The 15647-nt window shown below is 40.1% G+C and overlaps 1 protein-coding gene across 2 annotated transcripts in view; it reads right to left on the reverse strand.

Moving 5' to 3' along the window:
• Nucleotides 1-1992: 1992 nt before the first annotated feature.
• slc9a1a (solute carrier family 9 member A1a) overlaps nucleotides 1993-15647 on the reverse strand; it is a 40171-nt gene continuing 26516 nt past the window's right edge. Inside the window, exons 7-13 of one of the 2 annotated variants that reach the window (XM_030393936.1) lie at nucleotides 14003-14073; nucleotides 13513-13689; nucleotides 12029-12155; nucleotides 11454-11555; nucleotides 9933-10014; nucleotides 9623-9679; nucleotides 1993-9155 (exon numbers count right to left, since the gene is read on the reverse strand). In XM_030393936.1, coding sequence (XP_030249796.1) covers nucleotides 8878-9155; nucleotides 9623-9679; nucleotides 9933-10014; nucleotides 11454-11555; nucleotides 12029-12155; nucleotides 13513-13689; nucleotides 14003-14073 — 894 coding nt within the window. In that variant the 3' untranslated portion in view covers nucleotides 1993-8877. The remainder of the gene's footprint in view (nucleotides 9156-9622; nucleotides 9680-9932; nucleotides 10015-11453; nucleotides 11556-12028; nucleotides 12156-13512; nucleotides 13690-14002; nucleotides 14074-15647) is intronic. The other variant, XM_030393937.1, reaches the window with a different exon arrangement.

Below are 15647 nucleotides of genomic sequence, written 5' to 3' on the forward strand. Positions count from 1 at the left end.
ATGAGCCCCGCTTTGATATTGTTCCTCCATGTGAACAATGGGACGAACTCTTCTCAGACACAACTCGGCTATTGTTCGCCTGTAATGTCGGTGATCTGGGAATTTAAGCTGATTTCGCCGCTCCCTCCCCACTAATTCCTCTGGATGAGTTTCAGCTAAACGCTCCGCGAATGCAAATATGAAGGAGGATTTTCAGCCAGCAGCAATTCCAGCAATTCCAGTCTCAATTTAGCCTCCTCAGATGTGTAATGAACTTGGCCACCGAGAAGCTCCGCGAGTGAGAGAGAGAGAAAATGCCAGAATGCCAACAATTAAAAAAAATGAGCGAGCGGTATAAATATAGTGGAGCCGTTCCAGCAATACAACTGAGACAATGTGAGCGTCAGGCCAGGCTCGTTACGGAGTCATTGTGGTTTTCCATTTAGCTGAAACAGAAGCGGAATAAACAGGCGACCTCAGCCGGAGAGCTTTACAGCTTTCCCTCCCCGGGTGTCTCACATTCTTCAAGGGCCGAGTTACACCGGGTCCACTTTAACAAGTTCAGTGTTTTATTACACTCAACTTAGAACAAAGCGTCCACTTATAAAATATCCTCCACGTACATAAATCCAACTCTTTCCTTAATGTTTTACTGTAGGGACTTGTTCTGGCGCCTCCGCTCTCAGAATGCCGCCTGTTAATGTTTTAAAGACAAAGTGCAGCACTCTCCCTTCTGGCCGACAGAGGTTATTGCAGAGGGCCTCAACCAAACTTTGTTGATCTCACAGGAGAAGTTGTTGTGCACTCGTCCACTTATAAATATGGACAAGTCAGCACCTGAAAGTGTGCTGTGCTTAAAGGAAAAGATTTGCTTATAATGATTTGAAAAGCAGTTATCCACACCCTTTGCTGGTCTTTGCTGTAGCTGCTGAAAGTGTCAGCGTGCATCCCGTCTGAAGTGCTTCTCGGGAGTAAATCAGGTTTTTGTCAAATAAATTTGGGATGTCAGGGCTTCTGGAGACTTGGATTATACGGGACCAGCTGTGATAGTCCTCATCTACTCGAGTTGTTTAGGAGAATGCTGCAACACCGTTCTGCTGTGAAGCTCCAGAGATGTTTTAAGGACTAAGAAACGTTACCCGAATTTCTGTTGACTTCCTCCACCTGAGAATTAGTTGGTTTTTTTAGCTACTTAATACTCCCACTGATTTCATCTGGCAGCTGTAGCTACAAGATGCAGATACCGATTAAAAAAAAAACTACAATTATATAAAATTTAATGCAATGTTATTCGGTTAATAAAACCACCCAACATTGTATGAAACAGGTAAACTTAAAGTGGTAAACTCAGCCATGAGTTGTGCGTACAGACTATTAAGAACACAGAGGCCCACAGTGAGTAACTATAGATTGTAAATCTCTACACGAACCAGACATTCTGTATGTTGTACGCAGTTTAAGTAGTGTGAAGAAGTCAGGAATAAAACCTTTATCAACGTGTTTACAGAGTGCGGATGGATTGCGTAGATTATGTATAGATATATACATGATATGTGCATGTTTAAAAGAAATCTGCATTTTAAGATGTAAAAATATAATCTATAATTATTATAGTACGGTAAATGGATGTTTGGATATTGCTTCCTCTACTTAAAGGAGCACGACGTAGTTTGGAGGAAGACATTTTAAGTAGAAGAGAAAGATCTTCACTGATAGACCAATTAAATAAAAAAACTCTTCTCTTTCAGGATGGATTAAACTGAATAAACAAACTGACAACACAGTTTCATGCTGTTTCACTTTGTTTATATGTGGCGGACCCTGCCACCTTTTCTGGCATCAAACAGCGTCCTGGGAACCGTATTTTTCCCTGCGGACAGCTTGTTTATTCAGTTATGGAAAAGATAAATATTTCAAAACAACATAGTGCCTGTTTAATTCAAGTATCTAAATATTTCCAAACATCAAACAAAAACAAAAGCTGTAGAGAAATCATGAGACACAGACACAGTGTTGCTATAAAGTAGAACTTTAATTTGGTATATAGTATCTGACGTAGTTTCACTTCCGGCTGTTAGTCTCACTGGTCGTTACAGGAATGGAATGCTGAAAGCTAAAGATTAATCAAGAAGAAAGTGCACACTTTCAGATTCTGATTCTTACATAATATAATAAATCTCTAACACATTTTTTTCTAAATCTTTTTCCTTTTTGTCGTACATATTCCCCCGTTCGTGTGTACAAAATAAAATAAAACCTCTTTAATTATTGCAAAATTTCAATCGACTGACACATGAATTCAACAAAAGGCATGAAGATAAACAACAGTGTGAACAAAAAAGGGAAATAAAATCTTTCATCAAGTCGTAGCGTTACAAAATGCTTCAGGGCTGAAAACACTAAACCAATCTCTGTTTATAAAGGCCCATCACAGAGAACATTCCTCTCCCCCGATGATGTATCACCTGATGACCCAACACAACGCGCACACTACATTAAAGCCACTTATTGCTCTCTCTAACGTCGAGATAAAACACAGCTTCGTTAAAAAGTGCTCGGTGTGGTGGAGTGCGAGAGGAGCCGGACTGCAGAACGATGAGGTAAACGAGGGTGGGAAAACGGTCCTCATGACACCGCCGGGGTCAATGTTGATGACGCGTGTGCGTGTGCGTCACTGTGTGATTACTGGCCTCGCTAATTGGACAGTGTTTGACTCATGTTCATCTGCAATCTAAGCCTTGAACTGCTCGGCTGCTGCACTTAAAGGAACACACCCGGTGTTTTCTAACATATTTCAGCCCGTATAGGAACCAAATTAGCGGTATCAGTTGTTCAAAGCACACTGCAAAGTCCAGCAACCATTAACATCTATTGATTCTATTGTTGCAGATTTAAAGAATAGGTGCACGTGTACTTTTTAAACAGTAAATCGTTCCAGAAAGTGAATACGAGGCTTCAGCAGTCATCTTTTTGTACATATGTTGAGATTTTGCCAGGCAGTGTTTCCTTGCTGAGCTGCGGTGGTGGGACAGTAACACAGAGGGGGAATTATGTACTGAGAAGACTTGAACCGAGTGTGTTTATATCGTTTTAAGACAAGACGTTAAAATATACGTTGATATGATGAATCTGAAAATGTGACAGACCTGAAAGTCGACCTGATGTTCGCTCCAGTGAAGGAACGGAGACGAATGGCTGACTAGAAGCCAGGAAAAACAAAAACACGAAAACATGCAAATAAGGAGTGGATTGTAATTCATGCCCTCATCTTTACTTTTTCCCCCAGTGCAGCAACTGAACATCAGGAGCACTGAATCTGAGCAGGAAGGTTTACACACTGCTCTGAGTGGAGCTGTAAATTCAGCCTCTTTCCGCTCCACCCTCAACTCCACAGTTTAAAAGTTTGTGTGACAAATAGACTCTGGAGTGCAGTTTAAAAGGTAAACATGAGATGGAGGAAGAAGAAGAAGAAGAAGAAGAAAAAAAAAATCCCAGAGTAAAAGCCTTAAAAACTTCTGTAAAGCACATGATTCCAGATAAAGCACTTTGACAATAAAAGCAGGGGACTTAGATTTCCCCGCAAAGCCACGAAAAACAAATGTTTTCTTTCTTTTTTTTTAACAATAAAGCAGATACATTTTATAAAGAAAAACAGATGCAAATGAAAAAAAAAACCAAACACACATAAAGCTGTTGTGATCTGCTGGTGAGGCAACAGTGTTGACATCGTGATTCAGTCCGACACATTCAACGAAAGCGACTGCCACGACTTCAAACGAGTCGGCGCTGCAGGAAAAAACATCCAGTGTGATTTTTTTTTTTACATTTTTTTTTTTCCACATCAAGGGCAGCGAGCGCTCAATCTGAAGACATGTAATAGGAGGCTTGTTTGCTTTGTGCGTCGAGCAGAAAAACAAGGCAAAAACAGTGAAGCGTACATGACATTATAATGTACAAATACAATACAACGGGTTCTTCTGTAGGCTGTATGGCTTCAGACCTCTGCACCAAACATCTCTCTTTCTCTAAGGAGCACGAGAATGTTTGCCCAAAGAGACGCATTTGGTATGTTAAAGGGAAAAAAAAAAAAGTATGAAAATAGTGTTTTTCTTTTTCTTTGGAATAATGAGGGATGTCTTTAGGTTGAAGGATTGTTTTGAAATTAAATAGGATGTGTTGGGTTCTCTCTGTCACAATCTTGTGTACACTTTGATATGAAAAAATACAACATCTGAGCAGAGGACTCGCTCTGAGAGCCGCTGCTTTGCATTCACGCAGTCAACATGTATTCACAAGTGGGGAGTATGTTAAGAAACCTTCCAGTTTTAAAGGGTGAAGATGGAAACAAAATGTTAAAAAAAAATAATAATATGTTAAATGGATCTCACATCATAGAGCATCTGGGAAGATAATACAGAAATAATCCCGACAGCAGCGCCGCATTAGACGACCGCTGGAGAGAAACAGCTCCCGAGGCGTCTGCAGCTGTTTACAAACCGCTCCCGAAGCTCATAAATTCAACGCTGCATGTAAAAATCCTTTAAGCAACGATAAAAGGAGGATTGGAGTGCCGCATGTCATTTGGCTCGTCAGTTCTGGGTTGTTTTTTTTAAAACAAGCTTACTCTCTTTGACCCCGTCCTCGTTGACATTTTCAGCACACTGCGACACTCCATCACACGCGCCGACATTTCGGAAAGTGAATTCAATTTCGGTTCGAGACGGGGAAATGAGACGCCGCGCGGTTTGACCTCTCAGCTGTTATTATTAGTACATTCAGCAGGATTTACATGAGCGCACATACATTATTACACCCTCTTTGTGTACTCTTGCTGCAAGAGCCAGTTGCAGATACTTTAAGCGAAGAAGAGTTGAGGAAACTGAGCGAGCCCGCCAGGTTCTTTCTGCTCGCTCCTCGGCCGTAATGTGAGTCTTCCAGGTGTAAGAGGATCGGGACGGATTCAGTGGTCACTAACACCTCGAAAAACAGGCAGAAAACTAGAACAGCGACTCAGTCGGCCTACTTCAATGAACGACTGTGTCTAAATACTAGAGTTTGCTTTGAGGGGAACTAAACTCTTTGGCTGGGTTGCACCAACAAGACTTGATTTAATCTAAGATCACTTCCTGAAACTCATTTGGTTTAAATCTGTTGATTAATTTTATTCAAGTAAACGGAAAAAAGTAGCCATGTTAAAAGTCAAACCTGGATCACAGTTTAAATTGGAGTTTAAAGTTTTGGTGCAATTAAATTGAAGGTTTAGAGAAAACAAACAAACTGAAGATTAAAAAGAGGTTTATATTTAATCTTTCTTAAATTCAGTCTAGTTTAAAAGTGAGTCCTTGTCGGTGCAAACCAGCCTTACTGTGGTGACAGACTTGAGAATACCTGTGGGCTCTTCTGTTCAGTAACTAACAACGAGGTGCATTTTTAATGACGACGTTCTGATGGATATGTGTAAAAAATTAATCATGCAATATATCTCACACCGGCTATCATAAACACTGTACAACCATAAACAGCACAGCGGAGAGTGACTCACAGTATCAACAAAACACTCGACTACGTTTTGGTAGTAACCTGCAGACGACTCTTCAGTCATGCCGAAACGTGAAAAAACCTTTTGTGACCGTTGATCTTAATGCCCGTGTTTGACGTTACTGTAGCTGTGACTGTTTGTTTCAACGTGTTGCATGTTTACAAGATTACAAGACTTCAGTTTTAAAGGGTATTCATAAATATAGGATATGATTTAATTTACATATATTACACATCTATACTGCATAGAATTGTATTTTTCTTTTTTTTTTTGTTTTGCCATGAAGTGCCATACAGTCTTTAGATTTCAACCAGGTGAAGAGGTGCTGATGGGTTCCTGTACAAGCCGACATCCGCTCGTCGTGTCTGGCGATCAGCTCAACAGTGATCTCAGACACAAATGCCTCCTGTACAGGCCGGTGAAAACTGGAGAACGCAGACAAGCGTGTAAAAGATACTGAGCTTTGATTATGTTGATATACTAATCAGCTCATGCAGAGGAGTGAGTAGGTGACTGTTAGACTGGCACTTGTTCATTACATTAATAAATATAGAGACAGAGATACATCTACTCTAACAGCTCGACCCCTACTTGATTGAGTTTTAAAGTGGCTTCTAAAAATTGAGGTAAAATAGAAAACATCTACACAGAAATGGGACAACATGTGATTCAGCTTCAGAGGACCCCGGTGGGGAAAAGAAGAAAAAAAAAAAAAGATCACTGACATCAAAACATCTCTGCTCCCCCCAACACTCAGCTTTTCTCTGCATTTGTAGGTCAAAACATCTTCGAACGCCAGCGAGGAATTTCACATAAACCCCTCCACAGCCTTCCGACAAGTCTGTGGGCCTGAAAGCACGGCAATAAAGAAATGTGGTTCTACTGCACGGTGACTAAAAACGTCATCAAACAACTGGAAACAAACTGATTGCAAACATACGTTAGTACCCCTGAAATGAAAATGGAAACAGACAACTTTCTTCGCTCCAACTCGTCCTCATTAAAGTATTGATTGCACAGTGTAACGGTGTCACCACCCCTGTTTAAACTGGTTCCCTATAACCCTTGTTTTGCACTGCTATTCTCTGCTCCTGCCATCTGCCAGAGGATTTGTTTTCCTTGGAAGCTATCAGTAGCTAACCCCGGGTAACGGTGGAACAATGTGAGTAACTGTGTAACTCTACCCTGCTGATGGAGGAGGCAAAGAAGGCGAAGAGGGAGAGTGACAGAAAGCGACGGGTGTTCACTCAGATGACTTGAGAGCAGGGCTGGGACAAACGATTATTTCGGTTGTCGACTAATCTATCGATGATTTTTTCGATGAGTTGGTGAGTCACGATTATTTTGGCAGCATCTGTTTCGACATATTCTCAGAGCAAATTAAAAACCCATGAAACATGTATTTGAAAACATAATATTTTGAAACACAACTGGATTTTTAATATATGAATTGAAATAATTAATACTAATTATTACAGTTTTTAATTGATGACATATCTTAAATTAAATTATTACAAATTAATTATTATTATGTTATATATCATTGCATTAAGCGGAGGTTTGCTATTTAGTGTTTTATCCTATTTATATTATTACTGTTTTGGACTGATTTAATATCCTACACATGAATTATTACTGATATCGTTGCTGTCAGACAGAAACCTCTTATTTGCAAATTTGACTTATTTTTTCCTAATCGATTTTACTGGCCACCCTTCACGTCTGTACACATTATTAGCCAATGACTGTATTCAAAGAGCTCGTCTCCAGCCGGCCTCTTGTCTAATGATACATGGGGGAGCATGGGTTCACAACAACCAAACTTGTTGTCATTCCAGATCTGTTGAATTTTTAATAACTATGAATTTTATTAAATCACTTTTACGTTGCACACTGATGGATGAATATGTCTAAAAAAAATGTGGATCCATTTCGGTTTGATTTGCTTGTAGGTCTGTAGGCTACAACAGAGTCACACGTAAATTCAATACCATATATTGAAGATAGGAAGTTTCCGCCCGACAGCGACGATATCCTCCAAACCACTACAAAACAGATTGGCGAAGGCTATAACTCACTGATAACTAAGACAAATAACTTTCATCAGTTCAGCTCGTGAACTAACCCGCCTGGCGTACATACCATAACTTAGCTCCAGGGTGCTAACGTTTCAGGTGCTCATGCATGGCTGTAGTGCTGCCATGAAATGACAGCTGTGTTAGCAAAGTTTGCACGTCACGTTTCGCAGTTTTATTTTCAAAATGTTCCCACACTTTTGATGTTTTTGGTCTCGCTTTCCTGCTCTCCTAAACATGTTCCGCCATCATTCATATTCTTCATCTGTTGCTGCTGCTGCTGCTTCTATGCTACACTGTGGTACACATTCTAGTAGCGGTGCTAAAGCGATTTGCTCCAGCTCTTTAGGAAAAAAAAAGATTATAATAATAATAATCATAACAATAGCAAATATGATGCGTCGACTAATCGTTGCAGCCCTACATGAGAGGGATCAAAACAGACATTCAGCTGGCGTACTTTCAACCACATCAGTGAGTAATAAAATAATGCTTACTTATCAATGCAAGAGGAGTTTTTCTCTGCCTTGAGATCTGAATTGTTACCGTTGTTTTGGTCTGGAAAGGAACCAGCAACTGCGAGGAAGTTGGGAACAAGTGGCTAAAAGGTTGTCTGTTTCCACTTCAAAATATGTTTTCTTAAAGACAAAGATAAAACATCACCAAGTGAACAACAAGGCTCGACATAAAATAAGGCCAAATATTTTAAACTAGCTACACTCTTAATGTTTGAATCTCCAGCAACTTCAAGTGACAGAATGAGAAGGGTTTAAGTGAGATTTTGGATTAAATCGAATGCCTTTACCTTAAGTGCAATGTTTACGCGTGAAAAGTGGATTGAAGGAGTTTGATTTGTTGATTACATTTGGGACTAGATGCCCAGGATGTCTCAAGACAGAAAAGATCGTGAATCACGATCAAACATAAAACCAACAATTACGTATGCAATCATTAAGAAATAAAACCGACACTAAAGTAAAAATGACACTAAAACAGTTCATACCTTTGGTAATGCATAGTTCTTTCCTGAATGTCTCAGAATATCAATCATTTACTCCATTATCTCTCAGATAGCAGTGAATGCTGTTCCAATGCTGTCTTTAAAAGAAAAAGGAGCAATGATAATAACAAATTAAAGGCTCTTTTTTTTCTTCTCAATCTCCTTTCGCTTCCTCTCTCAGGTTTGTACAGCATTAGCAGTTTTGGCTTGTTTGGTTTCTGAACCAAAGACATTATTTAGAGTTAGAGTATTCTGTCTGACCCCTCCACATCCAGTCTGCCGTATCAAGGCAGGAAGGGTTCATCCTCTTCCTCGTCTGCGCTGGGACCGGGATCGCTCAGGCATCTCGTCAGCTTCTGCGGATCTCTGGCTCCGCCAGCCTCGCCTGGCCGCGAGGGAGGTCTCATCGTCAGGCCCTGGTCCTCCTGCTGTTGTTGCTGCTGGCCGGCCCGTCTGAACTCATCCATCATGTTGACGGAGTCTGGTGACTGAGGAGAGGCCAGGTCCACCTGGATCGCCGGCACACTGTCTGACACGGACTTCGTGTGGTAGGCTTGGGGGTCTGCAGGCACGACAATTGCACAAAGTCAGGACATTTGCTTTAAAAGGGGATCGAGTATCATTCTGCCATTCCATTAGCGTGCATGAACATAAGATGCACAACGGGGGGGGAGAGGGTGGTCAACACATATTGAGGTAAAGTACTGCACAAACTCAATGACAGCAGGCTTCAGACCTTTCCAAATACTTCACAACACAACGACAAAAATGCAAAGTAATTCATGGATATTTATAATGCAACACATGCTGGAATAACTCTGCTTTTATCTAAAACTTCCAACATGCTCAACACTAACCAGTTCCTTAGCTGTGATAAATCTTGGCTTTGATAATCACGTCACGACATCGTCTCATTAGTGATGAATCATTAATGAATGTTAACAAGCAACAGAACCGACGCATGCATGTTAGGATTGCTGCTGGGTTATCACAACTCAACAATTAATCTTCTCTACACTGACAACATACCTGGACCGATTGTGTTCCCTTTCTGCTGTTGAGCAGGTTTGAAATCAGTATCTTTGCCTAAAATGAAACCACACAGTGGTTTATTTACATCAGTGGGGGAATATCTCCTGCTGCAGCTGTGAACAGTAGCAGTGTCTTTTCTGTTTGGTGAAAGCAGCCTTGTGAGCACAACAACATATAATGTCTGATCGCTGTGGGCGCCATCAGTGACATGCTGAATTTCTATTGTGTCTCACATGGTACCTTTCAGTGAAATGGCGGTAGCTATCGAGTGTTTGCATTTGGCTGTGGCTGAGATGAATGTGTTTACCTGAGGCCAGTCTGGCTCGACACATGGTCGGGGAATCGGGAGGAGCAGCAGGCACCGTCAGGTAGTTATTCATGTCTTTTATCTGGAAAACACAGGGATATTGTTTATTTATGGGATGATTTAGCCTCGGCAGGTCATCAAAATGTGAGTTATGTGATGCAACTTTTGTAATCATTCACTTTAAAAGATAAAACAACAAGAAATACAAACACTGCTTCTTTAATTGCTGAGAATGAGTACTGCAGCCACACTACAATAAGTCAGTAATTCACCATTGATCAGTATCTTAGAGAACTTCATTAAAATGATGTGTTGCTCTGTTAGTCTCGGCACAAATCTTAAGGGTCCACAGTGGCTTCCAGCACATTCGATTTACCCAAAACAACAGTCTCTTCTGATTATGTAATTACAGGCTGATGAAATGGAAGTTAGTAGTAGCGCCACTCAACCGTGCGAATAAATCAGCCGCCCATTTGTGTCGAGAAAATTAATTTAGGAGACTGAAGGTGGACTCTAATAAGAACACAAATCATAATTTCGGCTGACTCATTTAACTGCTGCTGGCCCGGTGCAAAATGAGAAGTGCTGCTCTTCATCTGTTGATTCTTTGGAGTCGACTGTTGCTCTCTGGATTTATCACCAGCCGCCTCCTGAAATATAACTTCTACTCTTGTTATATACTAGATTGCATAACAGTCTCTGTGGCACACTGCTGTGGTATCACAGAATGTCTTATTCAGCGCTGACTAATCAACAAAATGTGTTTTGTTCTATCCTGATCTGACCAAGTATCAATAACATGCAACACAGCAGACAAGGATTGTTGATCTAAGACAATATCTATGATAATATTCATGACAATATTAATAATTTGATATGAGTCATGTAAACCAGCATATTCAGTTTGGATTATTGGACTGCAGCTTTTTCCGATCACAACATATTGTTCAAAATGTCTCTAATTTGGGGTTTTAACTGCAGACACAGAGCCTACTGCCTGTTTACAGCTCTGTGTGTTGCCATGGATACGCTATACACAAACCAACTAAGTCAACTATTTGCAAGGCTGGGAAAAGAGATGCGTGCCCAGAAGAAAGGCATATTTCTGGACCTATTTTTAAACATTATGGAAGACTGTGCAAGTTTTGCAACACTGACCTTTTCAAGAAGTTGGTTGAAGAAATGAAAGACAGACACAAGTATCATCAAGAAAAGTATCATCAGAATACATTATGTTAATAGATGCTACACAGTTTTAATCAATTCAATTCTCAAACACATCGGTTTTTTTTTCCCGGAGCTGATGATAGAAGTAGTGAGGAGTGAGACCTCTCACTGATGCACATTAATTAGAGTATTCACTATTGCATGTAAATAGGTGTACTTAATAAGTGCACTTATTAATATTCATTTTCGTTATCCATGTCAAAGGATTGGTGAGATTACTGTCTTTTTCAGAAAAAGGGCAAAAGTTGGACTATGTGGTGTGTTTAAAGGAGCCACTGAGGCTGACAATCATACCTTTTTCTCCAGCTCAATCATCTTTTGCTTCTTGATGAGGAGATCACCGAGGCCGTCCTCGTACGGATCAGCCACCAGAGTGTGTCGGTTGTAGGAGCGCAGCTGAGAAAGAGAAGACACATAAAAAATGCAGTTTAAGGAGACAATTCAATTATTCATCAAACAGAGTCTATAAAAGGAAAGTTTCGGCAGCGTTTGTTTTTGTTCATCTCTAAAATCTGCAGAAGTAACAATGAAAACAACAAGAGACAGAAGCCGGAGTTGTGCAGCGGTGTTGTTGCTCATTGACTCCACAAGGAATAATTACCTCGTAAAATCAATGAGAAGTGTTTTTCTGTGTCACTACAAATTAAAGTCAGTATTAACTTATGTACGAGTAGAGAGCTACAGATTTAACTCTGCCATGTTAGACTAAAGTCTATTGATTGTTACAGAGGTTCTACTTTGTTTATCGGTGCAAATCAATATGAATCATAAGCTCTGAACTCCTGCTTACATAAGACAATTTACTTGGCGAATACGAATAACAACTACACAAGCAATTATCTCTTTTTTTAATCATATAGCAGTGTTACCCTCTGTCGGGTCCTCTGGAGGTTACTCCTGAGGATCTTCCTGATCTCCTCCTCTCGGCCTTTGGGCAGCTGGGGCAGAGCTCTCTCCACAGGCTTGGCAAGCGGAGGCTTCTTGGGCTGGATGTTTCTGGGAAAGATGCAGGAGAAAAAGGTCAGACTAGAACTCAAATTATAACTCTGTCATGTATGCTTTTGTCAAACACATAACAATCTGTTCTGATAATAAGTAAACCATTGAAATCTCATTTCCTTTTATTGTTTCCTCCTGGTATCGAACAATCAGAATACTGACAGCGTGTCTCCAATAGTGTGGGCCGTCAGATATAGCTGCTGTGAGTGGACAAAGATTTTAGCAGAGATAGCATGAAAAATAAGTAAGCTGGGAATGTTAGAGCTTACAGTAGCTGATTCTGTTCTTATCTTTTACTTACATTTTGTAAAGAGTGACGTAATATTAATAAGGCCTTCCGAAGAAAAAAAAAAAAACTACTGTGATAAGTTGCAAACACAACACCATACAAACATTCTGGGAAACGAGAATTACACACTTTTGCCACATGGTGGATGGAACATGACGGATGAGGTGGTGATGACTCGGCTGTTTATGTAATGGAGCCACAAAACAGTTCACACATGAACACATCCGTGCTCTTCAAAGAACCAGCAACTTCCAGTCATCAGCTGGTCGCTCTACTTTCAAAGCAACGTTGAGATCATATCGAAATCCAACCAATGATATCTCTGGATGAAGTCTGCAATGTTGTGCTATCTTCCCTACAGATAGATTTTAAGTCTAGTTGACTATAAATAAAAAAGCTGTCATCATATTAAAGATGAATAGATTGACTTTGTGTAGTGAAGTGAAGTTAATGTGAAACAAAATATAAACTGTTACTTCCTGTTTCATTTACATCTTTGACTGCATAAAACATTTACAACTCAGCTACAATCAGTATTTTACACATTTACACATCACAAATGACACTCTGAAAGGATTTTGCTTGTCGTTAGAATCCGTAGAGAATTATCACACAAATCTGCAGATTCCCTCGACTGTAATGAGTATAACAAACTCCAGCCCGTTGTTTTTCCGGGGAACTCCTTTATGTCAGTCTAGCTGCTTTCAAAGTATTGTTTTTGGCCATAGCAAGCAGCTGTTTCCATGAAAAAGCTCATTGAACTGAAACGGTGGAGCAGTTGGCGGCGCCAAAAAAATTATGATTCCTTTAGGAGCTGATAGAGACTAAAACAAGAGCTTAAACAGATATTATATCTTAGATATTATTATAATGTTGTTGAGTTACTCTCAAGCAAGTAGCAGGAAACATGACTTTAAATGAACGACGATGTTGCTCTGTAACTGCTGGATGTGCACAAATAAGCCATTAAATTTGCCTTAAAAACTTTAAAGGTAATGAAATGTCAGTGTTCGTTATTGCAGGTGTAAGGTCTAACATTTGAACAGTTTTGTATTCAGTACTTACTGCATGGAAACAGTGGAAGGCATGGCAGAAGGCATCTTGACTCCCCCTCCACTCTCCACCAGCTCAATGGCCTGTTTCATCTCCAACTTGTGATAGAAGGCGATGAGCTGTGGCTCCTTGGAGCGTTCACCTGCAATCAGGCACTTCTTCACATACTTCTTGTTGAAGCGGTTCAGCCTGGAGGGGAGGAGAGGAGTGACGGATGAAAACATGGAGCAAGCACAAACGACAGACACGGGGTTAAGAGCAGGGCAGAGAGGGATGTGAGAGTGCTGACAGAAAAGAGGTCAAATGTGGAAATTAATCACCGACACCAGTGATTCCACATTTACAGCCACTGTTAATGTATGTTCTAAATAAAAAAGAAAATTACTTTTTTCTTTTCATGATAACAGTTTCTGTCAAAGATTCACTTGCTTTTCTTAATTTGGACTTCGTATATTCTCTGATCACTACAAATCTTAATGTCAGAAAACTGTTAAGTCCATACTTGTCCTTCCAGTGGTGATGTCCATAGTGTCCACAAATGTCTTCAATGCCAGTCAGTAGGTGGTCGAGGAACTGGAGACAAAAAGAGAGTAAATCAGCTTTTTCAAAGGAAACTGACTAAAAGACAAACTCCAGAAACAGACTCTTAATCTGACCCTCCGCCTTCTCTGAGAAAGATATTAAATTGTCTATGAACAAAATCAACATCATTTGGTGCTATTTAATTGAAAACATGCCTTTTCCCCAATGTTTATATGTATAATATACCACTTTCAGGCAGAATGTGACATTCCTGTGTATAACCTATTATTTATGATCAATAGCAGTGATCATATGGTAGCACAGATGTTCCTCAGCTGCCTTTTATCCCTTTTGCTTCGCCACAGTCACCATTCCTCCCGGTCGAAACCCACTACCAGGTAAGTCTGCCAACATCATTGTCAACAACAGCAGGTGACGGGCTTTAAAATGAGATTCATGAGAGAAAACCAGCGGCAGCCAGGTGATTGATTGGACAGCGTTTATTAGCGGTGGCAGCACGCCGACACAGAGAGCCAGAGAAAATGTACAGACGGAATTGTTGTTCAGACTGCAGCCGGCCGCAGGTCGCCCTGGTGTTCTGACGGGCTGACAGGCAGCGTTGCTATGGGAACACGTCATTAAGCAGAGCCGCAAAATGTACTTCTGCTTTGTCAGAAGAGACTGATTTATATAACGACTGCCCAGCGCTGCGGGGGTGGGGGTGAAAAAGTCTCATTTAAAAAGGATAGGCAACAGAATGAAATGTTTCTCTGCAGCGTTAATGTATGAAGATGAAGGGTGAGAACACAGAGATACATTATAATACATTCTCTTCTGGTTAAACTAATACTAGGTCAAAGATGTTTTCTTCTTTTTCACCACTTTACTGTATGTTTGTTTGTGATTTATGCTGCTTTATGTGTGTAAAGAAGCTTGGCCTCAATGTTTTTTTGTCACCATTCCATGTTAAATTATGTAAAACCAAATACCTCATTTAACAAATACAGAATTATGCCAGTAAATGAAAACATGAAACAATATCTAACTTTTCTGATCTGCAAGGTTTAGTTATTTATTTGGTTAGTTGATCGAGAGAAAATTACTCACCAACTATTCTAATAATCAATTAATGGTTTCGGTCATTATCTTAAGCAGCACTGTCAAACATTTCAGCTTCTAAAATGGAAGAATCTGTTGCTTTTATGTGTCAGCTATGACAGAAAAGAATTATTTTCATAATATTTTTTAATCGATTTGAAGATGTCACTTTCAGGCCCTGGTAAGCTCTAATGAGCATTTCTCACAATTTTTTGACATTTTAGAAAACTTCAATAATTTATCGGCACAATAATCAACAATGAAAATAATCAGGAATTGCAGCCTTCATATTACAGCTATGTTTACCTTTGCAGTTGCACAAATATCATGATCCACACAAGATTGTTGTGCAATTCAACAGGATGAAGTAGTACAGTATTATCACCTACATCGTGATTCCATCGTCAGTACCAACACTGCAGCAGGTGATTAAATATTTGTACATGTGTTCTGTAAGTGTGTAGCATGGAGGGCCTACAACTGACATTTCACTGTCATGTAACTGCCGTTCAAAATGACAAATACAG

This window comes from Sparus aurata, chromosome 17 (assembly GCF_900880675.1).
Source record: "Sparus aurata chromosome 17, fSpaAur1.1, whole genome shotgun sequence".
Classification (NCBI taxonomy): Eukaryota; Metazoa; Chordata; class Actinopteri; order Spariformes; family Sparidae; genus Sparus; species Sparus aurata.